General features: G+C 44.9%; 1 protein-coding gene across 1 annotated transcript in view; it reads left to right on the top strand.

Moving 5' to 3' along the window:
- SNRPD3 (small nuclear ribonucleoprotein D3 polypeptide) overlaps positions 1-27029 on the top strand; it is a 60246-nt gene that overhangs the window by 20899 nt on the left and 12318 nt on the right. The window contains exon 2 of the mRNA XM_044068832.1: positions 11236-11380. Within this exon, the coding sequence (XP_043924767.1) occupies positions 11255-11380 (126 nt within the window). The 5' untranslated portion in view covers positions 11236-11254. The remainder of the gene's footprint in view (positions 1-11235; positions 11381-27029) is intronic.

Below are 27029 nucleotides of genomic sequence, written 5' to 3' on the forward strand. Positions count from 1 at the left end.
CCCCAAATCACTCTGACCTGCAAGAAGGTTTGTCTTAAATAACCGGTGACAAAACCCATGGGCTGAAAATAAATGTGTTGTCTACCCTGGGGAACTAAGAGTTGATCCAGTTTGGGACTTGGGAACTTCTGTGGTCGGTGACCTAACTTTGAGCAACATGTCTATTGCAAGTCCTGCATTGCACAGTTTACAAACCTGAGGGATTGTGTGTACATCTAGTGGTGTCATACAAGTCTTTGAAATATAATGCTACTTACAGCTTGGATGCAAAGCCTAAATCTCCTTCATGGACCAATTCAAAGCCCTGTTGCTATATTGGACATCATAAAAACTGCTTAAGAGGCTACTCCATATCTGGCATACAAGGCGTCCTACCAAATACGTACAGATTAAGGAACATCCACAAGTGGCTACAGAAATGCTGTCTGGGGATCTAAACCTAATCTGCAGCCTCAACAGTGGTTTGGAGGGCCTGGTGGATGCAGGGGATGCTACTGCGGTGGAGCACTCTCCTCCCACTTAAAACAAAGTTTATCCCTGTTTTATATATTCTCGCATATCTTGTGGATGGGCAACCGTACTGACTCCAGGACTGCCTCTGTACTGCTAATAGAGGTGGCTCCTGAATGCCTTATCCCATGTATTGGTTTTCTCACATCTGTCATGATCCCAGTTGTCACCATGGGTAATGCTTGATTATCAACCATAAAACTGAGGCCAGTCTATATTCAGTGGGATAGCTGCTGAGGCCAGTCTATATTCAGTGGGATAGCTCATTTCAAGCACAATGGAAATTTGCTAGGCATAAAATGGCATGCAAGGGCTGCCCAGTGCTTGCCTATCAACCTGTGAATTTGATCATGTTTCAGTAACTGCCCTAGTCTACTAGATGGTCAAAAGAAATGTAAATGAGTAGAATAGAACCAAGATGTTATCTTCCAAAAAAAGGAAGCCAATCTGGTGGGCCTCCGCCATAAACGAACTCTGCAACAGAAGAAACTCTTGCAAAAGAGTAAAATCCCATGACTGGAGGGACTTCCCTGATCAACCTCAGTAAGAAGCTGAGATCCCTCATAAAATCCTCCAAAGCTAGTTACAAAAACAAAATTGCCACTGACTCTAAAGACTACCACAAAAAGCATTCTATAGCCATGTCAAGAATCTCAATGGCAACATTACAGCACAATGGCACTAAATATACAGAACAAACTGATATTGCCAGCATCCTAGCGGGCTCAGTGCTAACCTTACCCCCTCTCACCCCCTAGAGGGCCCATCTCTATACCGGAAGAATGCAAAGTTCCTGTAATCACTGCTGCACAGGTAAAAAAAAACTCTCTCCAAAGCCAAGAACACAGCATCCACGGGACCTGACAATATCCCAGGCTGCGTTGTACACGAACTACAGAATAAACTTGCACCCTACCCAAGTACCATGTTCAATCACGTCAGGCTTTGTACCCACTGAATGGTGCACAGTGACTTGTTATCCCACTCCACAAAGGGGAGCCACGACGGACCCTGGGAACTACCGCCCCATTAGCCTGACGAGCCTGGTCTGCAAGGCCATGGAACGTATCATCGTGGAACTCTAAAGACCTACCAAGCTCTGGACCCTACCCAGTTTGGATTTGTAAAGGGCAGATCATGTCTCCTAAACCTGATTGACGACTTTGAAGCAGTCACCAAAGCCATAGATGAGGGTAAAATGGTTCACACAGCTTATCTAGATCTCGCCAAGGCTTTCGACACCATACCCCACTCTGGAATTATAGATGAACTAAACTAGGTATAAATCCCTGTGTCATAAGAGTGGTTGGCTCACTGACAGAACCCACACACTGAAAGTAGCGGATTCCAAATCCGTCTTCAGATCAGTGACAAGTGGGAGTACCACAGGGGTTCTCCTGTTTGGTATCTACTTCTCTGAAGTGCATGCTAACACAGAAGGTCTTTGGCTAACAACGTTTGCAGATGACTGCAAACTAGGAGCCATAATCGAAACTCCTAACGATGTGGACAAACTACAAAAGGGCCTCTCTGGGATACCTGGTGTCCAAAGCCATGGCCTGAAGCTCCATGCCAAAAAGTGTATTGTCATCCCCTTTGGTAAAAACTCTGTACCCATTAACTACCACATAGCTGGTAGTCTACTTAATGCCGAAAATGTGATGAGACCTCGGGACCCAGATGGACAGTAGTCTCTCCTTTTGATGATCACATCGCCACAGTGGTCAGGAAATCCTTCCTTCTACATGGCTCATCTCATCACAAAAGGATTCTCATCCAGAAAAAGAGGTCATTGTACCTCTCTACTCATCACTCATTAGACCCACTATAGAGTACAACACCCCTTTTGGTATGTACCTCACAAGACCTCTACAACAACTGGAAAGACCACAGAAATACCACAGAGGATTACTGGCCTCAAACAGATGCCCTATGCAGACAGTCTCAAACTACAGCTTTATTCCATTGCATATCGCCTACTCGGGGGCGATCTCTGCCTAACATACAAAGCTATGTCAAACCCAGAGCTGTTGGACATGCTCCACTTAAAGAAATCCCAATCCCTCAGAGCCACATGCTCTAGGGACCTAAACCTTGTCACCACAATAAACAGAACATGCTGGACGGATAGATTCCTGTCCCAGAGACTTCCCATACTCTGGAACAGACTACCTATCTATGTCAACCAGAGTAAATATTGGTGATTTGGATGGGAAATTCACCTCAGGGATCATTTCTGTGGCTCTGCTCGACAGGGACACTGGAAAATTTTCTTGGGTGGTGAAAGCCAGGGTACATTTTTTGGCTAGGCTTATATAGGCCCTAGGGCCAATAGCCTAGTACCTACCTATGAACCATACTGGTCATGCAGTTGTGTCCATGTCTAAATATGAAAAGAGCATGATCTTGGACCAAAAGGTCTACATTTCTGCCATTTTGACAAAGGTACATCAGTAGTGGTATCCTATATAGCAGGCACTGTACAGACATGAAATGCTTGGATTCTAAAATGAGGAGCAGTCAGGGTGGTACACTTTTTGCCTGCACATTGACTAGATTGCAGTTCTCTTTCTGGATGTTGCAGCATTTTTGTTGGTACTTTGCATCCAATGCCTTTGATGTGGTTGTGGAGATGTAAAAAATTTATAGACATTGTTCGTTTTTTGACTCCTTCCCTCTAGTGCAGTTCTTTGCGTATGTATCTTTAACTCTCGGTGGGTGTGGCTTGATCCTTTAAAAGAAGTTTATCACCTTAGTTCTAACAAGTACTCATTGACAGAGGTTGGATATCAATATAATTGTCTGCTGCCATGCATGCTTCAAGGTGAAATATTATGATACCTTGTATGGAACATTGTTTTGGAATTAGGAGGTACTGCAGAAACTGGTGGGAGCACACTCTGCTGTAATGAGTTAGGTCACCTAGATGTTCTAATATGTAAAAGGGGAAGAAAGTGGGGTTCCCCGAAAAATCTCTGCTCTATCCTGATTTTCTTTTTGAAACCACACAATTTTTTTCTTTGAAGTTCTAGTACAGTGGTTATATCTCTAGCTTTATCTGGTGGTAGCTTACATCCAGTGACTTAATAGCCCAGTGTCAATCAAGGTTAACTGTTCCACTCTCCACTTGTCCCTTTAACATCTTATCCCTTTTATGGACCGTGGAGAGGGCGCACTAGAAACATTTTTCTTGCAACTGAGTTCTACATTGCAAAAGTATACCTATTCATAGTCTTCGACATCTGTTGCACCTGCATTGCAAAATTGTGTTGCTCTGTCTACATGGTTACAATTTTGTAAAAATTCAGTTTTACGGACATCCAAACCCATTTAAGTTGGCAGTTGCAGTCGGTATAAATGTTCTAACTGAAGTGGCACCGGAGTTGGTGTGTTTCCACTTTTAGTGGAACACCCATTTCTACTTAAACATCTGGGTCCTTGTATGCACATTGGCATGAAATATAAAGAAGTATCTGATGTAGTTTACTTCATTTGGTCTTCAGCCTGTGGGTTATGGATCCGTATCGGATCCATGCTGGCAACTTTTGCTAGCATCAGCTCAGAGCTCCAAATTCCTCCCCTTACCCATAATACACCTCCACTGCCTTCCATCCCCAGATCTCATTTGCCGCGATTCACAGTGTCTTCTGAGCTCCAATTTTTTTTTTTTTTTTTTCCTGAGGCTATCTGCTGTTATGGCTGAAAAGTTTGTGTTCAAGCGCTGCACAGTGTGTGGCCATAAGCTCTCCCCAGCGGATGGCCGCAGTGTTTTGTACTTGGGTGTGGCCCACCTGAATGTGGAATGTAGTACTTGTGTGGGCTTCAACCCTTGCGTCCTAAAGGATAGGAAAGCCAAGTTGGCCCTCAAAGGTAGTCTTCCTCTTTCCGACTGTCTTTGGTCACAGCTGCTGTGGCCGCCTCTCCCTCCTCTCTTCCTGTGGCTTCTCCTCCCTCCCAGGCTGGGACTCAACCTCCTGTATCTAAGCCTGTGCCAGTGGAGCAGAAGAGAGGTAGAGAAAGGGGGAGAGTCCTAAGATGAGGGAAAAGAGGAAGAGGTCCCCGAACTTCACTTCTCCCAGCAAAACTCCTTGGACCAGTGACTCCCCTCGTCTCTAATCTCAAAGGTTCTCCCCGGAGCTGGAGGAGACACGTCCAGCCTCTCGGGCCTCGATTCCCTGACCCGCCAGGTCTGAGTGTGTGGCCTTGTCACGGTCTACCTGCTCCTTGTCTGATATGGATCTGGGTAAGATTAGGTGTTTTATCTGTGCACAGTTCCAGAAGGGGGTCTTGCCAGCCCCCCTCCTTCTGGCGGGGGGAGCTCGCTTCCTATTTTTTCGATCGACCATCTGTTTTAGAGTACTCTAATCAGAGGTTGGCTTTGGTCAGGTGGTCGGCGCAGACTATACCTGTTTCCTCGGCACAGATAGCTGCCTGGAACATTTTGGATCCGAGCCGCGCTCTGAGCTGAAGCTTTGGTGTCTGATCTGAGGGAGTGGAACTTTTTCCATCGGCTCATTCTTTGTTGGGCCAGGTTCCCTCCCTTGGAGCTCCGTCCACCTCAGGCCAGGCTCAGATTCTCGTGTCAGACCCAGGGAGTGACCTTATTGGTTTCCAAGGAGGTGTGCGCTCTGGCGTTCGATGTGGTAGAAAAGGTCCTCTGTCAGATCGAGACCCCTGACTGCCTCCTCGGACTCCTCCCAGATCCCCCTCTGCTCTGTCTACAGTCCCCATTCCCTTACCAGAGGGACAGCTTGTCCTCTAAGAGCCCCAGACGGTTCCCCCGAGGAATAATTGATTTGCGAGCATCCCCCCAGAGCGCCCCACCGGAGATGTGCCTCGCAAGCATATGTGCAAGAGGAGAGTCCCTCACAGAGTACCCTGATTTTAGATGATGGATAGGGTTCCCCAAGATTACCTCCTGATGTCTCCTTTGGAGACATCACTGAGATCCTGTGCCAGCGGGGAGGTTGGTCTGCCCTCAAACCCCTCTTCTGATTGTGTAGAGCTCTCCCATGGACACCATGGTGGTAGCAGTAGCCACTAAGGAACTTGCCCAGGAGAGTTCCTCAGTCCACACTCCTGACGAGTGTTATAGATGGGCTACATAGGGAAGCGGATGTATGCTTCAGCTACCTTTTCGATCAGAGCGCTGAATTATTTGGGCCATGTCACTAGACTCCAACGTGAACTAGTAAAGGAGCTGGAGTGTCGTCCCCCAACCCCCCCGCAAGCCCATGTCTTAGGACAAGGCTTCATTCTCGGAGGATGGCCACTCAGTGTCAAACATGTCCATGCAACTCCTCTCCCATGCTACAGAAGGAGTGGCTAGGCCGGCTGGGTCCAGCGTCTCCATGAGGCATAACGCCTGGCTCGGGTTATGTTAATTTTTCAAACCCAAGATGTCATTTGCCAATGCCCCTTATGACTGTTCTACACTCTTCGGTAAGACAGTCAAGGAGACATTAGTCCAAGACAGTCAAGGAGACATTAGTCCAGAGTGAGAAGGATGGGAAGACACTGTCTGCTGTCTGGATCCACTTCTAACCCTCAAAGGTCCTTTTTTTTTCAGAACCAGAGAGGGCAAAAGATGTGGTTCTGGAAGTGTTAATATTCCTGGGACACTCGGGGCTCTTGTGTTTTTCCCCCGCCCAGAGGCAGAGGGGACAGAATGGAGGCTGGCCCAGAAGCAGAGGGGGTCCTTGGAACTTTGGGTCTTTAACCTTTTTCGGACAGACCCAGGCAGCAACCCTAAGGGGTTGCCTGACTTCTCTACTGTGGAGGCAGTTGGGACTATTGTCCTTTTCACCCAGCGGCATCCAAGTCCATAACAATGGACCACTGGGTACTTCAAATCATATCCAGAGGATGCTCTGTCCCCTTCGTGGGTTCCCCCATATCTCCCAGATAACCTCCTGGACGTACCACCCATGCAAAGGGAGGCAGCAGCACAGGAAACTTCCAAGCTGCTAGTAAAACGAGCTATCTAAACCGTCCCCCCTAGATCGGTCCAGATCGGGATTCTACTCCAGGTTCCTTTTGGTGCAAACAAAATGGGGGACTTGAGGCCTCTTCTGGACCTCTCAACCCTGAACCTGTCAGTTGCCAAAGAAGTTCTGATGGTAATGTTAGTCCATGCCTTACCTGCAAGAGAGTGACTGGATGGTCTCGTTAGACCTCCAGGATGCTTACTGGCGCACAAAAATGCAGAGGCTTCCAGAGGGTCCTCCGCTTCCGGCTAGGAGTCAATTACCAATTTTGAGCCCTACCCTTTGGTCTCACCACAGCCCCCAGGGTGTTTACCAAAGTGATCGTAGCGGCTCACCTGAGGTTTCAGGGGATTCAGTTCTATCCATACCTGGATGATTGGCTCATCACTGCTCCAGTCAGGTGTCTACTTTCCCAAACCAGGGATTATTTCCTGACACTTGCCCTCATTTGTCACAATCAACACATCCAAATATCTCCTAGATTCTGTTCAGGTGATAGACATTCTCTTTAATGCAAAATATTCCTGACCTCAGAGAGCTCAAAACCTGAGAATGCATGTCTCCCTGATGTACCGTTCTCATCTTCCAATGGCAGAGTCTGTGTTGATGGCCCTAGGCTCTATGGCAGTGACTATTACTCTTCCATGTGCTCTGTTGCACATGAGGATTCTGCAGTGGTACCTGCCATTGACTTATCCAATTTAACTCCAGTTTAGAGTCTGTTCCTCATATGGTGGATGAAGCTCTCTGGATATTTTGGAGCGATGACCCTTTGTTCCATTCCCAGCCCAAACCACATTGACCAAGGATGCCTTCATCTCAGGTGTGGGGGGGGGGTGTTCGGACAGGACAGTCCAAGGCCTGCGGTCCTCCATAGAGACCAACTTGCATGAAGGAAGGTTTATCGCAGCAAGTGGAGACTTCTTTCTGGGCCTCAAAGGAGTTTTAGACCCTTTCATGACCCCTGTTTCTGCCATTCTTGATTCTTTTTAGCTGATATTTTCCAGCACGGAGCTGGTTCTTCTGCCAAAATTCAGTTTGCTGCCGTTTCTCATTTTCATGTGGGAGAGAATTCTGCCTCCTTAGCATTTTCCAGACTCTGTAACGCCTTCATCAAAGGCACCTTTATGTTGGGTGCCCCGGTCAGCGATCCTGTTCCCTTGTGGGACCTTACTATGGTTCTTCAAGCTTTGGTCAACTCTGCCTTACGAGCCTGCCACAACTGCAAATCTAAAATTTTTATCTTGGGGAAATAGCTTTTCTGGTGGCTATTACCTCTGCAAAAAGGATTTCAGAATTACAGGCCTTGTCCATCAAAATTCCGTACATGATTTTTCAATTTCCCTTCGAACCAATCCATCCTTCTAAGGTGGTATCACCAGTCGATATCAATCAGACTATTAATTTGCCTTTTTTTTTTTTTTTTTCCCCTAATTTTACGAACAAAATGGAATACAAACTGGATGTTCATAGATTAAGATTTTTTTTACACAGGACAAAAAATGTCTAAATCTGATCAGTAAGTTTCTTTAAAAAGGGTTTATGGAAGGACCATCTCCAAGGCCACTATAGCTAGATGGATTTCTTCATGCATCCTGCAGGTCTATAAGGACAGAGGCATGTTTCCTCCAGGTTCGGTAAAAGCTCATTCTACTAGGTCCATGGCTACGTCTGCGGCTTTTTGGTCTAGTGTCTTTGGATTACATATGTTCTGCAGCTACTTAGTCTTCATCTCCTACATTTATTCCCCATTACAAATTGGATTTGACTTCTAGAAGGAGAGCATCCTTTGGTTCCGCAGTGCTCTGGAATATTCTTCCATGAGGGCCTCCCAGGAGTTTTAGTAGCTGGGGACTCTGTCCCACAGGTTGAAGGTGAAGACCAAATGAAGTAAACTACTTCAGATAAAGATGTACTCACCATAACGTTCCATCTGAGTAGTTGTACTTTTGTCGTCAACCATCCCTCCCTCCTTCCCCCAGACCTTTGCTGCAGTATAGGTTGCAAGTAAATCAGGTCGGGTTCTCAGTACAAGTTCAGCAAACACTTATCTGGAGATGGAAGGCAGTGGAGCTGTATTATGGGTACGAGGAGTAATTTGGAGCTCTGAGCTGATGCTAGCAAAGGTGGCCGGCCGGCTCTGATCCAATACAGCTCTGTAACCCACAGGTTGAAGACAAATGAAGTACAACTACTCAGATGGAACGTTATGGTGAGTACATAACTTTGTTTAACTAAAAAAAAAAAACTTGTTTCTACCTTCACCCGGATCTATTTTGGCTGCAAAAGCCTTTACATGAGAGCTGATGCAACACAAACAACCAGGGAGGAACACTTTTTTTTTTTTTTTTTTTTTTGTAGACAAATTTAAATTTATGCTACTTGTAGTCAGGACACCCCCTCTTAGGAAAGACTGCTATGTGTTAAGGTGTCAGTTGTGCAGAGACTGTCTGCCCACAATATGACTAGTTCATAAATGACCAACTTCACATTTTTCCTGTGGATTCCCACATGTAGTTTTGAGCAGTAATTGCATGTGGCATCCTGAGGCATGGGGGTATTCTGTATGCCTTCATGCTCTTACCTATTGCCAAAGACCTGAAAGGCTCAGGTAAATGGTCTTCACTTGTCATCCTGAATCTATCTAGTTGGCATAAGTCCGGGTGATATTGACCCACCAGATGTGCAGTAGCAAGCCACCTAACACATCGCAATGTAATTTAATATTCAGCATCTGTGCCGAAAGCAACCCAATGTTTTATTGTAGACCTTCACTACCAAAAAAGAAATGGGGGCATAAAACTAAAATGCCTGTTGTACATCACATTTCAGTCTGGCAGAGTTCACATCACAAAACAGTTTCTGTAAACGATACTGTTAACTGCTGAAATTGTTTGCAGAACTTGCACCATTGCACAACACTTGTTCAGCAGGGGATGTGGGAGGTGCAGCGCCCCCACAAGGGGGGGTGCATGGGCCTGAAAAGGAGAGTAATAATTTCGAGGATGGAGTTCGTTGTGTGCATGGATTCAGTGTCAATCATGGTGTGTTTACATATTGAAACTCTGCCTGCCGCCTTGTCAAACAGGCCATGCCGATTTTCTTTGCGAACTAACTGGTGGTATCGCCTAAATCCCTTCTAGTTATCTGGACAGCTAAATCCATGAGAGTAGCTGCATGTATTCTGTTTAATATTTGGGGGGAGGGGGGACATCCTAAAGGAAGCAAAGTTCTGCATATTTTGGCAAGTGGCATTCTCTGTAGGACACTGATCTAAGTGCATGGCTCAAAAGGTTGTGAAAATGCAGGGTCTGGTGTGTGGTAGAATTTGGGCTGTGTGCACTTTATAGGTGCATCTTTCACTCTGCAGCATGCTTTTCCCTTTGCTTGGATGTGTTTCACTAAAGCCTCTGGTAGTGGTAATCCGCTCACCATTTTGAGGGTATATTGAAGCCAGGCCCCATCTGGAACTTTGAAAATGCACTCTTCCCCAGTAGACTGCATACATTTTCTCTTGTTTCACTGTACACGTTAGCATGTCAGTTCCACTTCTGTTAGTTTTACTTCAGCTGCTCCCAAGTCCTTATCCTGCTGCTACCCTTGCATTTCTTCCCAGTCACATGTCTAACTTATCTCATCTTGGCTGTTTTGTTTGGTTGATTTTTGTCCTTGCCTAAAATTGACCAGTCTTTCAGCCACTCCTGTTGGGGGTTGCCACAGCGGATTATCTATTTCCATTTCTTCCTATCCTCTGCATCTTGCTCTCTCCGACCATCTACATGTTCTCTCACCACATCCATAAACCTCATCTTAGGCCTTTCTCTTTGCTTGTTACCTGGTAGCTCCATCCTTGACATCCTTCCAGTATACCTGGCATCCCTCCTCAGCATATGTACAAATCAAGTCTCGCCTCTCTGGCTTTGTCTCCAATCTGTCCACCCTGAACTGATCCTTTAATATACTAATTTCTAATCCTGTCTGTCCTCTTAACACCCAGTGCATATCTTTAACTCTGCCACCTCCGGCTCTGACTCATGTCTTTTCAGTGCCATTATCTCCAGCCTGTATAACACAGCTGGTCTCACTATCTTGTAAAACTTCCCTTTCACTCTGATACCCATCTGACGCACTTCACACTTCTCTACCCTGCCTGCACTCTAGCTATTGTGCCCAATATGGAGTGATAACTTCAGCCAGTAACTCTGCATGCCCCACAAAGACTGGCTCACTAGTTTTGATGCTGAACCTGATTTGGTGTTCTCACAAGTGACCCATCTAGACTGATTTTTGATGGGTGTTGGGAAGATGAAGCTCTGAGTTGACTGTCTCCTGGGGAATGTGCAGTTTTTTAAGGCACATTATCAGATGGTGCTACAGCTGTGGTCTGTAGGGATGTTCTGATAATACTCTAATTTGTCAAGCTCTGCTGAGCCTGTTTTTGCTGCTGCCTTTCATACCTTAAGTTGCTGGCATTTGTATTGGATTTGTATCTGTTATTAATGAACAGTAGTCTTTAGATCAGTTTGGCTTTGCCTCCTTTCTGGTTTCTTTGCAAGAATTTATGGTAAGGTTGCATAACTTAAGTATTTGGTCTCAAGTTGTATGATGTAATAAGCAAAAACATTTACTCTGGGCATGCTGATCTGGTCTTGCAGGATGAAATGCAGAGAACCTGTCCAGAAATGACACATTGTGAAGTATTCTCTGTACAGCTTGACTGTTACTTTTTGATTTTCAGGGTTAGTGTTGCTGCAGACATGTCTATTGGTGTGCCAATAAAAGTTCTTCATGAAGCCGAGGGCCATGTTGTCACTTGTGAAACCAACACAGGAGAGGTTTACAGAGGGAAACTTATTGAAGCAGAAGACAACATGAATTGTCAGGTAATGTAATGCATTGCGGTTCACTTGCCTATTTCTGCAGCTTTTTTTGTCTAGTTTGTGTATTTGTGTTCTACATCAGTGCTTCATGGGGGTGCGGTTTCCCTACCACTGGCAACAGTTACTTCAGAAATATCTGGGTATATTTATCTTGCATTAAAGGGCACTCCTCAGTTAAGTATGGCATTTTGGGTTAGGAGTACTTTAAATGTAGCTTTGTAAAGTGGTCTGTAAGTGAAAGCCTATGGTTTAAGTGCAATTTGCAAGAGCAGATGTTCTTCATCTCACATTGCTGCAGTCCTTACTTATGGGTAGTCCGCTGTCCTCGCTCGGCCCGAATACCAAAGTATTAGGCTGACGTCGGTCATGGGTGCCTAGATCTGACATCAGAGCGTCAGGGTATAAAGGCGCATGACCGACGTCATATCCTCAGTCTTTTTTGCCGCATGGTCCGATGCAGAAGCAGCGTTGCAAGTGCCGTTCGGCGTTCTGAAATTTTTCGTTTTCTGAGTTTCAGACCGATACCAAGTTGGGCTAAGTACCCCGTTGGGGAATATTTTTGTTTTTTCTTGCTTCAGTTACTTACCGGATGTCAGAAAAAGTGAATAATTGTATTTCTTGTGGGAAACAGATACCGCATAGGGATTACCACCGCTTTGTATTCCTTGTTTGGGACCGAGCACGACGTAGTGGTGTCGGTTTTGTGCTAGGTTTAATAAGCGCACTATAAAACGGAGGTTAGATTGCGCTAGGTTAGTCTTTGGCAAGAGGTGTAATTATAATATGCTGTCGGATGTTCCGACGCCTACTTCTACTAAGAAGCAAAGACAAATCTTTAAAGCCTAGACAGGATGATTCGTCCGTTTCGGACACCGGACCTTTAGAAGCTACAGCTGAACGGGTGGATCCGGCTGAAGTTTCTGTTGAGTCCCAGGGGGAAACTTTGATTTTACAGGATGTGGCCTCTCAGGAGGCAGGTCAGGCTGAAGGGGCCTCTCAGGTTACTATTCTCCCTTCTATGCCTAAGGTGGTTAGGCCTTCTGCTACTGTTTCTAAGGCTCCTTCTAAGGGCAGGTCTGTCTTGCCTTCCTCTGGTGTCAGTTCTGGTTCTTCAGGGTCTGTGCCTAAAAAACACATGCTTAAAATGGCAGAGGATTACTTTAATTAGAGGTACAATGCCCCCTCCTGATAAAAGGCCCAGGATGGAGCCAGGGTTGGAAAGTTTGGAGCAGGCCTCAGATGATTCAGAGTCTTCTGCTGAAGACATTCAAGATTTCCCTCCTTATTCTGATTCTGATGCAGAGGATTCCACTCCTTCTGCTTCTCCTCCAGAGGATTTTTCATTTTCAGAAACTCTGCATTCCATGAGGGAGCATTTTCAGTGGGAGGGACAGGATTACTCTGATTCACGGAAGAGACTTAGGGAGTTCTTGTTTTTACCACAGCATAGACCCTTAGCTATACCTCCGGTTTTGGATGTTGTTTCAGATGTTTTTTCGGAAGCTTCCCTTAATCCAGATTCTGTGCCTCCTGCCCCAGTTAAACCGGACAGGTATTACAGGGTGCCTGAGGCTCATAAATATCTGTATGAGTCTTAGGGCGGACCCAGAAACTATTAGTCAGGGGCCTAAGGGTGTTAGAGCCTCTGTTAAGAATCCGGTTCCTCTGGATAAGGAAGCTAGAGCTTTGGATAGATGGGGTAAGAAGGTGTATACCTCTTCTACTTTAGCAATGAGAGCTTTGAACTGCCAGTTTCATATGTTGAAGTATCAGAATTTCCTCCTTTCTCAGCTAAGGTCTAAAGTGGATGCTTTGGCAGAGGGCATAGAGTGTAAAGAATTGCAGGATTTAGTGCATGTTTCTGAACAGGTGGGTAAGCACTCTTTGCAATGTGGTTTTGATGCTTTACAGGCTTCTTCCAGGGTGGCTGCCACTGGTTCAGTTATTCGTAGGCACGCCTGGCTTAAGGATCAGAATTTGTCTGAGCATGTTAAGTCTAGAATTCTGGATGCCCCTTTACAGTCTGAAGTTTTGTTTGGTCCTCCTGTGGAGTCAGTCTTAAAGAAAATGGAAGACAAGGCTAAGTCTATGCAGACTGTTAAAGATTTTTTGCAGGTACAACCTCCAAAGTTTAGTAGAAATTGGCCTACTAAGGGGTGGACGTACCCTTCTTCTGATTCTCAGTCTAGGGGTAGATCTAGGCGTGGTAGGGGCAGAGCTCGAGTACTTTCAGGCCAAGACAATGGAGTTCGCCTGCTCAATCTGCTGGTGAGGGCAGGGACCAGTCCTTTCGTAAACAGGCCCAATGACCTACATTTTCAGCTGCCAGATTCTTCTTGCCTGGCAGCGGGAGGAAAGTTGGCTCTTTTCAAGCAAAATTGGCATTTAGTCACCCAGGACAAATGGGTATTGGACATTATAAACCGAGGTTACAAGTTCTATTTCCATACCATGCCTCCTTTCAAAGGCATGCCAGACATCCCTCCTCGGCAAAGGATAGAGGCTCGCAGACAAATTTCTTCACTTCTTCAAATAGGAGCTATACAGCCAGTTCCTCTGTCAGAAGTGGGCCTAGGATTTTATTCCTGCCTGATGTTCTTCATTCCACATTGCTGCAGTCCTAACTATTGGGTAGTCCGCTGTCCAGTCGGCCCGAATACCAAAGTATATGGCTGACGTCGGTCACGGCGCATTAGACTGACGTCAGTACGTCAGGGTACTAATGCGCATGACCGACGCCATATCCTCAGTCTTTTTTGCTGCATGGTCCGATGCAGAAGCAATTTTGCGAGTGCAGGTTGGCGTTCTGAAAGTTTCTGAAGTCAGAGTTTCAGACCGAATCAAAGTTGGCTAAGTACCCCGTTGGGGAATATTTTGTTTTTTTCTTGCCTCAGTATTTAACCGGATGTCAGAAAAAGTGAATAACTGTATTTCTTGTGGGAAACAGATACCTCCTAGGGATTACCATACTTTGTGTATACCTTGTTTAGGGCCTGAGCACGACGTTGTTGGATGCCGCTCTTGTGCAAGATTTAACAAACGCATTATTAAGAGAAGGTTAGACTGTGCCAGGTTAGTGTTTGGGAAGCGTTGTAATTATAAAATGCCGTCGGATGTTCCGACGCCCGCTTCGGGCAAAAAGCGCAAAGATAAAGCAGCTAAGCCTAGAGTGGAAGAACCGACAGTCCCTGACGCCGGTTCTTTAGAAGGCTCTGTGGAGCCGGAGGTTCTGCCAGGTGTTTCTTTGGAGTCTCAGGGAGAGACTTTATTGTTACAGGATGTATCCTCTCAGGAAGTAGGCCAGGCTGAGGGGGCTTCTCAGGTGGCTGTTCTTCCCTCTCTTCCTAAGGTGGTTAGAGCCTCCCCCTCTGTTTCCAAGGCTTCTTTGAGAGGCAGGCCTAGTGTAGCTTCAGTGGGGGTTTCTCCTAGTGCTTCAGGGTCTTTGCCTAAGAAACATATGCTTAAAATGGCAGAGGATTTGATTACTATGATTAGAGGTTCTGTGCCCCCTCCTGATAAGAGGCCTAGGGTGGAACCTGAGTTTGAGAGTTTTGAGCACTGTTCGAGGCTTCTGAGTCTTCGGCTGAAGACTTGCAGGAGTATCCTCCTTATTCTGATTCTGATGTGGATGATTCTACTCCTTCAGCTTCTCCTCCTGAGGATTTTTCATTTTCAGAGACTCTGCATTCCATGAGGGAGCATTTTAAATGGGAAGGTCAAGATTTCTCTGATTCCAGGAAGAGGCTTAGGGAATTCTTGTTTTGACCCCAGCATAGGCCTTTAGCTATACCTCCGGTTCTGAATGTGGTCTAAGATGTTTTTGCAGAGGCTTCCCTGAACCCTGATTCTTTGCCTCCTGCACCAGTTAAACCGGATAGGTACTATAGGGTGCCTGAAGCTCATAAGTATCTTTTCAAGAGTCCTAGGGCAGACCCGGAAACTGTCTCAGGGGCCTAAAGGTGTGAAGGCTTCTGTGGTTAAAAATCCTGTTCCTCCTGATAAAGAGTCAAGGGCTTTGGATAGATGGGGAAAGAAAGTGTATACTTCTTCCACTTTAGCCATGAGGGCATTGAATTGTCAGTTTCACATGTTAAAATATCAGAATTACCTCCTTTCACAATTGAAATCTAAGGTGGATGCTCTGGCAGAAGGTATTGTGTGTAAAGAGTTGCAGGATTTAGTTCATGTGTCTGAACAGGTGGGTAAACATTCCTTGCAGTGTGGTTTTGATGCTGTGCAGGCCTCCTCGAGGGTGGCTGCCACTGGTTCTGTTCTTCGTAGGCACGCCTGGTTGAGAGATCAGAACTTAGCTGAGCATGTTAAGACAAGGATTTTGGATGCTCCTTTACAGTCTGATGTGTTTGGTTCGCCTGTTGAAGCAGTTTTAAAGAAAATGGAGGACAAGGCTAAGTCTATGCAAACTGTTAAAGATTTTTTGCAGGTGCAGCCTCCGAAGTTTAGTAGAAATTGGCCTACTAAGGGGTGGACTTATCCTGCTTATGATTCCCAGTCTAGGGGTAGGTCTAGACGTGGTAGGGGCAGAGCTCAAGGTTCTTTTAGGCCTAGGACAGGGAGTTCACCTGCTCAGACTTCTGGTGAGGGCAGGGGTCAGTCCTTTCGTAAGCGGACCCAATGACCTGCCTTTTCAGCTGCCAGTACATTCTCGCCTGGCAGCACCTCTGGGCGGAAGGCTGTCTCTTTTCAAAGAAAATTGGGATTTAATTACCCAAGACAGATGGGTTCTGGATATCATTCACCACGGTTACAGGTTTTATTTCCATACCTTGCCTCCTTTCAAAGGCATGCCAGACATTCCTCCTCTGCAAAGAACAGAGGCTCACAAGCAAATTTCTCTGTTGCTCCAAATAGGAGCCATTCAGTCAGTTCCTGTGCCAGAAAGGGGCCTAGGATTTTATTCTCGCCTGTTCCTAGTACCAAAGAAGGGGAACACGTGGAGACAATTCTGGATTTATCTATCCTCAACACTTATCTGGACATTCCCAAGTTCAAAATGTTGACGTTACAACAGCTTTTACCTCTGCTGGGCAAAGATCACTGGATGGTAACTTTAGATCTCAAGGAAGCTTACCTTCATGTGCCTATAAGGCTAAGTTGCAGGAAGTATCTGCTTTCGAGCTGGAAATTCTCATTATCAGTTCTCTGCATTGCCCTTTGGCTTACCCACTGCGCCCAGAGTATTCACAAAGGTTCTGGCTCCAGTGATAGCTTACTTCAGGCTAAAAGGAATTCAAATCTATCCTTACTTGGACGACTGCCTGATTCTGGCTCAAGAAAAGGAAGACCTTCTACAGCATTTGGAATATGTTATAGCAGTGCTAAGATGCCTAGGGTATTCTGTGAACGAAATAAAGTCCAGTCTAGTACCCTCTCAAGACATGTGCTTTCTGGGTGTGAGACTGAATACAGCAGCCCAGATGGCCTTTTTAACCCCGGACAAACAAAAGAATCTATCCAGTTACTTCCATCAACTATCTCTTCAGTCCGGGCCGACTGCAAGGACAGTCCTTCAAGCCTTAGGGTTCATGGCATCTTGTATTCTGGTGCTTCCCAATGCCAAACTGCATATGAGGAAGCTACAATGGTATCTAAAAATCTATGGACACAGCACTGCCAGGATTTGGACACTGTCATTCAAATAATACCTTGCATTCAAAAGGAATTTTTGTGGTGGGCTCAGGAATGTCACCTAAACAAGGGACTCTCTGTGACCCGCCAGAGCCGAGTCAGATTCTAACGACGGATGCCTCAGACATTGCTTGGGGAGCTCATCTAGATGGAAAATGGATACAAGACAAGTGGCCTGCCAGACTACAGCATCTACATATCAACATGAAAGAGATGTTAGCAGTCCAGTTTGCATTAATGGCTTTCAAGGAGTTACTTCTTCCAGGGCAGGTGTTGATTCTAACAGACAACACAACTGTCATGTGGTACATCAACAAACAAGGGGAACACATTCTTACCCATTGTGCAGGCAAGCAATGATTTTATGGGAGACTGCGCTCAGCTTGCAACTAACTCTTCAGGCAAGGTTTCTGCCGAGCACAGAACTCCTTAGCAGATGTGTTAATCAGGCAAATCATGGATCCCCACGAGTGGAAACTGGATCTTCATGTATTTCAAAATTGACAGTGTCATGGGGAACTCCAGACATAGATCTGTTCGCTTCTCCACTAAACCACCAGCTGCCACAGTTTTGCACGAAGGGATTTCATCACACAGCTTGGAAAGTGGATGCTCTTTCTTTCAGTTGGAAAAATCTTCATGTGTATGCTTTTCCACCTCTTCCTCTTCTCCCAAAGGTGCTTCTAAAGGTCAGACAAGACAAGCCAAGGATGATTTTAATAGCTCCAGATTGGCCTCGGCAGCACTGGTACCCATTACTGAGGAGTCTGGTAAGGAAGCCTCCATGGCCTTTACCCTTGATTCCACATCTGTTGTCTCAGAAGGACGGTTGTCTGCTCAATGTCAAGCTTCACTCTCTTCATCTAACAGCCTGGCATATTCTGTTTTGAAAGACAGCAGGTCTCAACTTCCTCAACAAGTTTTAAATGTGATTATGGAAGCCAGAAGACCTAGTACAAGGAAAGTGTACGCAGAAAAATGGAAGAGATTTTTATTTTGGACTGCAGCAAAGAATTTGGAGATTTCGGAGCCTAATTTTGAGTGTGGCTCTTCAATATCTTACTGAGTTATTGGACAAAGGTTTGTCTTTCTCTTCCATTAAGATTCATGCTGCAGCAATTTCAGCTCACTGTGATTGTGACCCACCATTGTTTTCACATCCTTTGTTCAAGCAATTTCTTAGAGGGGCAAAGAATATAAGACCCCCACGTAGAGCTCCTACTCCTGCTTGGGATCTCAATTTTGTGTTGGAGAAGCTTACTCTACAACCTTTTGAGCCTGCGGCTACTGCTGAACTGAAATACTTGTCATGGAAGACTGCTTTTTTGTTGGCCATTACTTCTGCAAGAAGGGTTTCTGAGTTACAGGCCCTTATGGCGGTTGAACCTTTTTTGATTTTTCATAAGGATAGGGTATCATTACGTACTAATCCTTCCTTTATGCCTAAGGTGGTTTCTAGTGTGGCTTTAAACCAAACTATTCATTTGCCTACTTTCTATGCAGATCTCCAAAATAAAGGGGAAAAGATTTTGCACACTTTAGATGTACACAGGCAATTGCGTTATTATTTAAGCAGGACTAAGGATTTTAGGCAGTCTCAGCAGTTGTTTGTTTCTTTTGCTTTGAGTTCGCAGGGCAAGCCTGTGTCAAAACAAACTATTTCTAGGTGGATTGGGTTCTGCATTGCATTTTGTTATTCCCATCATGGCAAGGAGATTCCAGCTGGGATTAGGCCTCATTCCACTAGGGCTACTGCCACTTCAACAGCATTTCTAAGGGGGGTGGCAACTAAGGATATTTTGGAGGCAGCTACTTGGGAGTTCAGTGCATACTTTCTCTAAGCATTACCACCTTCCTCTCTACTCTAAGTCTAGGGCTGGTTTTGCCACAGCTATTTTGCAAGGCATGTTATCAGCTCCTGCTTCCTTATAATTTGCCAGCCTCCCTTACCTCTGCTTTGGGATTCTACCCAATAGTTAGGACTGCAGCAATGTGGAATGAAGAACATAGTACAGTTTTGTACCTACCATAAATGTAGATGTTCGAGGATCCACATTGCTGCAGTCCAATTTACCCTCCCTCCTTCCCTCTGTGTTTAGGGGTGGTTGTGTAGGTGAGATTATATTCTGGTACCTTTGTATATATTGTATATATTTTTGGTGCAGGTATGTTTGGTGTGTTTTGGTTTTGGCCTTGTCTTTTTAGGGTCTTCTGACATCTGGGGCAAGAAAAGACTGAGGATATGGCGTCGGTCATGCGCATTAGTACCCTGACGTACTGACGTCAGTCTAATGCGCCGTGACCGACGTCAGCCATATACTTTGGTATTCGGGCCGACTGGACAGCGGACTACCCAATAGTTAGGACTGTAGCAATGTGGATCCTCGAACATCTACATTTATGGTAGGTACAAAACTGTACTTTTCTAGTTCCAAAGAAAGGGAACACGTGGAGACCAATTTTGGATTTATCTATCCTCAACACTTACCTGGACATTCCAAAGTTCAAGATGCTGACTTTACAACAACTTTTACCTCTGTTGGGAAAAGAACACTGGATGGTTACTCTGGATCTCAGAGGCTTGCCTTCATGTTCCTATCAGGCCCAGTTGCAGGAGGTACCTGCGTTTCCGGGCTGGAAATTCACATTATCAGTTTTCTGCATTGCCCTTTGGCTTATCTACTGCGCCCAGAGTGTTCACAAAGGTTCTGGCTCCAGTGATAGCATTTTTCAGACTAAGAGGAATACAGATTTATCCTTTGGACGATTGCCTGATAATTGCACAAGAAAAGGACGAACTTCTTCATCTACAGTATGTGATGGCAGTGTTAAGATGCCTAGGGTATTCTGTGAACGAAACAAAGTCCAGTCTAGTACCCTCTCGGGACATGTGCTTTCTGGGTGTGAGACTGAATACAGCTTCCCAGATGGCCTTTTTGACCCCGGACAAACAAAGAAGCCTTTCTCTTTATTTCCATCAAATGTCTCTACGGTCCAGGCTGACTGCAAGGACAGTCCTTCAAGCCTTGGGGTTCATGGCATCTTGTATTCTGGTGCTTCCCAATGCCAAATTGCATATGAGGAAGCTTCAATGGTATCTCAAAATGTATGGACACAGCACTGCCAAGATCTAGACACTGTCATTCAGATAATACCTTGCATTCGGAAGGAGTTTTTGTGGTGGGCTCAGGAATGTCACCTAAACAAGGGACTCTGTGACCCGGCCAGAGGCGAGTCAGATTCTAACGACAGATGCCTCGGACAAGGCTTGGGGAGCACACCTCAATGGAAAATGGGTGCAAAACACGTGGCCTGTCAACTCCAACATTTGCACATCAACTTGAAGGAAATGTTAGCAGTCCAGTTTGCATTGATGGCTTTCAAAGATTTACTTCACCCAGGGCAGGTGTTGATTCAAACAGACAACACTACTGTCATGTGGTACATCAACAAGCAGGGGGGAACCCATTCTTACCCTCTTTGCAGGCAAGCGATGATTCTGTGGGAAACTGCTCTCCATCTACACCTCAATCTTCAGGCAAGGTTTCTACCAGGAGCACAGAACTCCTTAGCAGATGTATTGAGCAGACAAATAGTGGATCCTCACGAATGGAAATTGGATCCTCATGTATTTCAACAGTTGACAGTGTTATGGGGAACTCCAGACATAGATCTGTTCGCTTCTCCACTAAATTACCAGTTGCCAAAGTTTTGCACAAAAATGTTTCATCACACAGCTTGGAAGGTGGACGCTCTATCATTCAGTTGGAACAATCTGCATGTATATGCCTTTCCACCTCTGCCTCTTCTTCCCAAGGTACTCTTGAAGGCCAGACAAGACAAGCCAACCATGATTTTGATAGCACCTGATTGGCCTCTACAACATTGTTACCCACTACTGAGGAGCTTAGTACGAGAACCTCCATGGCCTCTGCCTTTGGTTCCGCACCTTTTGTCACAAGAAGACAGTCACTTCCTCAATGTCAAGATTCAGTCTCTACATCTAACAGCCTGGCATATTCTGTTTTAGACTCTGGAGGGTCTCCGCTTCCACAACAAGTTTTGAATGTTATTTTGGAGGCCAGGAGGACTAGTACCAGGAAAGTTTACGCTGATAAATGGAGGAGATTTTTTATTTGGAGCAAAGGAAAGGACTTTGATGTCTCCAAACCTGATTTAAGTGTTGCTCTTCAATATCTTACGGAGTTATTGGACAAGGGTTTGTCTTTCTCCTCAAAGGTCCATGCTGCAGCCATTTCTGCTCACTATGATTGTGACCCTCCTTTATTCTCTCATCCTTGGTTTAAGCAATTTCTTAGAGGGGCAAAGAATATAAGACCCCCACGTAGAGCTCCTACTCCTGCTTGGGATCTCAATTTTGTGTTGGAAAAACTTACTCTACAACCTTTTGAGCCTGCAGCTACTGCCGAGTTAAAGTATTTGTCATGGAAAACTGCTTTTTTGTTGGCCATTACCTCTGCAAGAAGGGTTTCTGAATTACAGGCCCTCATGGCAGTGGAGCCTTTCCTGATTTTTCATAAGGATAGGGTATCTTTGCGTACTAATCCTTCCTTTATGCCTAAGGTGGTTTCTAGTGTGGCCTTAAATCAAACTATTCATTTGCCTACTTTTTATGCAAACCCCCAAAATAAAGGGGAGAAAATTTTGCATACTTTGGATATTCACAGGCAGTTGCGTTATTATTTGAGCAGAACCAAGGAGTTCAGACAGTCTCAGCAATTGTTTTTCTTTTGCTTTGGGTTCACAGGGTAAACCTGTTTCAAAACAAAAACTATTTCTAAATGGATTGGGTTTTGTATTTCTTTCTGTTATTCCCATCATGGTAAGGAGATTCCTGCTGGAATCAGGCCTCATTCCACTAGGGCTACTGCTACTTCTACGGCCTTTCTAAGGGGGGTAGCTACAAAAGACATTTTGGAGGCGGCTACTTAAGAGTTCAGTGCATACCTTTTCTAAACATTACCACCTTCCTCTTTATTCTAAGTCTAGGGCTGGATTTGCCACTGCAATTTTACAGGGCATTTTAGCGGCCCCTAACGCTTTATGATTTTTACCATCCTCCCTTTCCCGTTGCTTTGGGATTCTACCCATAAGTAAGGACTGCAGCAATGTGAGATGAAGAACATAGTACAATTTTGTACCTACCATAAATGTAGATGTTCGAAGATCCACATTGCTGCAGTCCAATTTACCCTCCCTCCTTCCCCACTGTAGTTAGACTTGGTGCTATGCTTTAGGTGATGGTTGTTGTTGGGCATGTTTTTGGGAGGTATTCTGTTTTGGCTGTGGCCTTTCTGGTTTGGCCTTCTGACATCTGGGGCAAGAAAAGACTGAGCATATGACGTCGGTCATGCGCCTTTATACCCTGACGCTCTGATGTCAGATCTAGGCGCCCATGACAGACGTCAGCCTAATACTTTGGTATTCGGGCCGAGCGAGGACAGCGGACTACCCATAAGTAAGGACTGCAGCAATGTGGATCTTCGAACATCTACATTTATGGTAGGTACAAAACTGTACTTTTTCATGCTGTCTGCATTTTTCAGAAGCTGTAAGGAAAGTGGCAGGTTCCTTCAGTATCTGGGGTTAAGTTGTGCCTGGGATATAATGTTTGATTAAGCGGCCATCTGTGCAGACTGCATGGAATGGGAAGCTGCTTGGTATCCAAAGGCTACTGCCCTGTAGCTAGGCCTTGGCAGGTAACCAGTATGGTATTAGTGTGCTCATCACTCTGGTTGTAGAGATTTTAATATTTAATTTCTGATCTGTGCAGAGCAGAGAGCCTTAGGCAGCATGTTAATGGTGGTCGTGTGGGTTCAAATTATGCACACCCTGTTGCAGCTTTTTGGCATAGGGTGCTTAGTTTGGATTCTCATACAGGTAAGGCCTGATGGACAGAGGCACAGTTGAAGCCTTACAAGCCTAATATTCTAAATCTCTTTTGCGTGACCTTCCAAGCAGTAGCCTTTTACACTGAACAAGATCAGGCAGAGGGTTAAGCCCTTCAAAGCCCTCACTGCACAGGCACACACATGCACTATGAAGAGAAAGCAAGAAGCCATTCTGTCTGCTTTGAAGGGGGTTGGCAAGCTGTCTGAGCAGGGAATGTTTTGTACATATCCTGGTACATGGTATGCACTCGAATGTGTTGTATGGGTGACCTAAGCAAGACAAACTGTATGGTTAACTGTGTGGAATGTAGCTAAATGCAGTTGGATTAAAGTCACTATTTATTTGACACAGTTCTGCACTTAGCACAACTCTGTTTAACGTTTACATGGAATGCTCAAGTACTTGTGCTTTGGAAGCTCTCTGGTGGCTAGGGCCTATCTAAGCTTTGTATGTTTTGCCTTTAAGTGGAATGGTGTCACAGGCCTTGCTGCTCTGAGGGCTAACTAAAAAACATGTAGGGCCAGTGTGTGTGTGTGTGTGTGTGTGTGTGTGTGTGTGTGAAGATAGTTTGAAAGGTGGATAGTAGTAGGTGGCTTTAAAAGTGAGAGACTTTTTGTTGTCAAGCAAAGTTATCCTTGCTTGGTTTATCATTAAGCAAGGTGAAGCAGGATATACAATGGCGACAACCATATGATCGACATTCGGAATGCTGACAATGCGGAACCGGCATCGCACTGTAGTGCGATCTCAGAGTTGATGTATTAAAGTTGTGGGAGTGTGTGTGAGGGGTGCACTGGGTGGAGCCCCCTGCTAGCAGTTTAAAGGAAATTTTATTTTCCTTTTTTGTGGACTTCTTACAATGTCGGCATTCTGAATGTCTATCACATGGTGTCGGCCATATTGTTGGCATTCTTGGAAATGTCGAATGCAGAATGTCGAACTCTCAGTACGGATAGCTCATTGTGTAAGTGTACTTTTTTAGGGTTTGGGAGGGTTTGTGTGGGATGTTTTGAGGTGTGGGTTAGGGTAGGTGTTGTGCAGTGTGAATGTTAGTGTTGGGAGTGCTAGTGTGTTTATGATGTTTGTGCAGAGGGATTGTGGAATGTGTGGTGCTGGGTTGCTGTGTGTTGTGGAGTGCTGTGCGACCTCTTGAGTTAGTGTGTGTGTATATAAGTAGGGGGGTGCAGGGGGCTTGCCCCCCTACATATACTGAGTAGGTGTGTTTGATGTTTGTTGTAGGGAAGTATTGGGAGGTATGCATGTTCGTGTATGTGTTTCGTAGTGGGTTTTTTTTCCAGATTTTGTAGATGCATGATTTTGGGTGTTTAGTTTCTGTTCGGTGTTTAGGGTATTCGACTTCATAGTTTTGTGATACTGAATATTTCAATATCTTGAGATTATGAAGAATTTATTTATATATATTTGTGTGTGTGTGTGTATAGATATAGATATAATTTTTTTTCTGCCCACGATCCTAGCTGCTTCCATACGAGTTGTGGATTTTGTTTTCTTTTACTATCTAATTTGCAGAACTAAGCTAAAAACTGGCAGTTGTACCCCACCTGTTTTGGAAAGCCCTGAGCATAAATTGGCAATGAAGCCCTGAATGAGGATAAAGTAGACTGTATAGATTCCTAGATTAGTACTAAGCTAACTGCCCTTGCGAGCCATTTTAAGCCTAGCCAATTGTCCCTTGAGACTCAAACCCTGCACCTTGTGTTTGTAAGGCAAACACCTTAACCATCAGGCCACCCTTGCCCCTTCCTCAGACCTCCTTGAATGGAGCAGAATCACTACTCCCTGTCCCAACCCTACTACTGCCTCCAGTATTTCTCCAAATACTCACCCACATGCAGTCCATGCAGCTTTCAAAGCATACAGCATACTTAACCCAGTACCACCCTTGATGTGAAGCTGCATTGCTGAAATCCATTCAACTTCTGCAGAAGCTTGAGAATAAACCAACAAGTATGCTATTATCTTCAGCGCCTTTAATTCAGAAGCAGTTCCACAGTGTTTACAAAGTTGCATAATCCGTAGCCTTGAATCATGAAGCTTCTAAGGCCTTTTTTCCTTTCATTGACTAGTTTCTAACCAGAATCCACTCTAGTATGGTTTTGCTTGTGAAATAGGCAATTATGCTCTCATATGAGCGAGGTGCCTAGGGTTTGGTGAAGTAGCCTACCTAACACTGAAAGGCAGAGCAAGGACTGAACTCTCATGTTTACCACAGAGTTTTAATGCTATTGCCTGTCTTTCATTATTTCATTGCTGACCTAATATAACGGATCCCACAGTGATTGCAGTTATGCAGATGGCAAAATTCCAGAAAACTGCTTCAGTGGGTCACAAAATACTACCGGCATTGCCTCCATGCTATGTGGGACCCCACAAGAGGCCTACGTATGCTAGCAAAATGAACCTTGCCCCTCCTTTAAAGACAAATTGCTGCCAGTTATGACCAGAGCAACTTGCTGTCAATGCTAGTGTTGCTTGCTTTCACCCTTTTCCTTCTAATCAGGATGGCATGTCTCCTTCACAAAGCCCAGCTTTACTTGTTCCGTAAATGATTAATTTGTCATGAAAACTACATTTAACATTCCCCCAGCAGCCTGACCACTCAATTTTTCATAATTGATTGGTTGCCTTTTGTTGACCGTATCATGTGCATGTATAATGTAACTACAGTAGGAGTTTGGTCATTTGTAATAAGTTTAGAATGCTAGATGATGCATAGTATTCTGCAGTGTCTGATTCAATTTCTGTATTCAGAATGACTTGGGGTTGTGGATAGTGCTCTTTGTCATAAGTTTAGAATGCTAGATAATGCATAGTATTCTGCAGTGTCTGATTCAATTTCTGTATTCAGAATGACTTGGGGTTGTGGATAGTGCTCCTGGACCATTCATCAGTCTTGATGAATCTCTGCAGATGAGAAGGGATGATTGGTACTGGGGCCAGTCCAGCTAGCTGAATAAAGATTAGCTTTGGAGTGTGCAAGGCATATATTGCGAAGTTTTAGTATTAAAATTGCAAAAGATTTGGTCTCCAGGAAAATGTAGTTTAGCAGGGAAGAATCCAGTTGCTTTTGGACATTCAGCACTTCACTGAAGTATAGCAACTGTTAAGCAGATTTATAATGTGGGCATTACGGCTAGAATGTCTCTGATCTAGAATGAGGTGACTGCTAGAATGTCTCTGATCTAGAATGAGGTGAGGGAGAAGTCTAACGTTCACACTGACCACTGGCTTAATTGTATAGTTCTAGTCTCAGAGCGTGGGTTATTTTATTTTTGGCATCTAACCAGGAAAGTCCGACTGGGTTGTTGCCACTTTCAGAGGCCTGGTAATAAGAGCTTCACACATCAGAGAGATGCATGGGTAAGGTATCTGCAGTTTCCTAAACAGTATGGTATAGAACAGCTCTCGTATATGTTTATTTCCCAAAAATGTGAATTTACATTCCCTTTCAATTCCTGCACTAGCTAGATGGGGTATGGTTTTTGGGGTAGCACAGATGTTGCTCAGAATCAAGAGTAATTTTATACCTAATACTTGGAGCACATTGGCATGATTTGGGGAGAGGGGAGCTCACTTTCTGGATTGCATGCTTCCCCCATCCCTTTTGCAGAGATGGGTAGATTTCACTTTTTTATACCCCCCCCCAAAAAAAAAAAAAAAAAACAAATGGTCTTCCTTTTCTTTTCTGATCCTACCAGATTCCATCATCCAAGGCTGGCTGCATGATGGGCAAGTCTGTATCTGCACACTCGTTACTACAGTGTTTTGGTCTTTGGACAGTCACATTTTCAGTGTTAATCCATTGGTACTTAAGAGCAAATCTGTATTTTGGCAGTGACCTGACATTGAAGCTGCATGAGTATTTACTGAGGCTTGCCTTTCCGAATGTCATATGGTTTTCATTAAACTAACATTTGGAGCAGATTGCTGTACATTGGGCTTTTGATAACTTCAAAACCTGGATGACAGGGGAAGTTTACAATCCTTAATCTTGTCTGCATGTGTTATGGTTCTAGGGCCTATTCACTGGCTCAGAACTTATGGAACTAGTTGCAATTGGTGCAGAGGATTA

Source organism: Protopterus annectens, chromosome 4.part0 (assembly GCF_019279795.1).
Source record: "Protopterus annectens isolate FY-2018-M chromosome 4.part0, PAN1.0, whole genome shotgun sequence".
NCBI classification, from domain to species: domain Eukaryota; kingdom Metazoa; phylum Chordata; order Ceratodontiformes; family Protopteridae; genus Protopterus; species Protopterus annectens.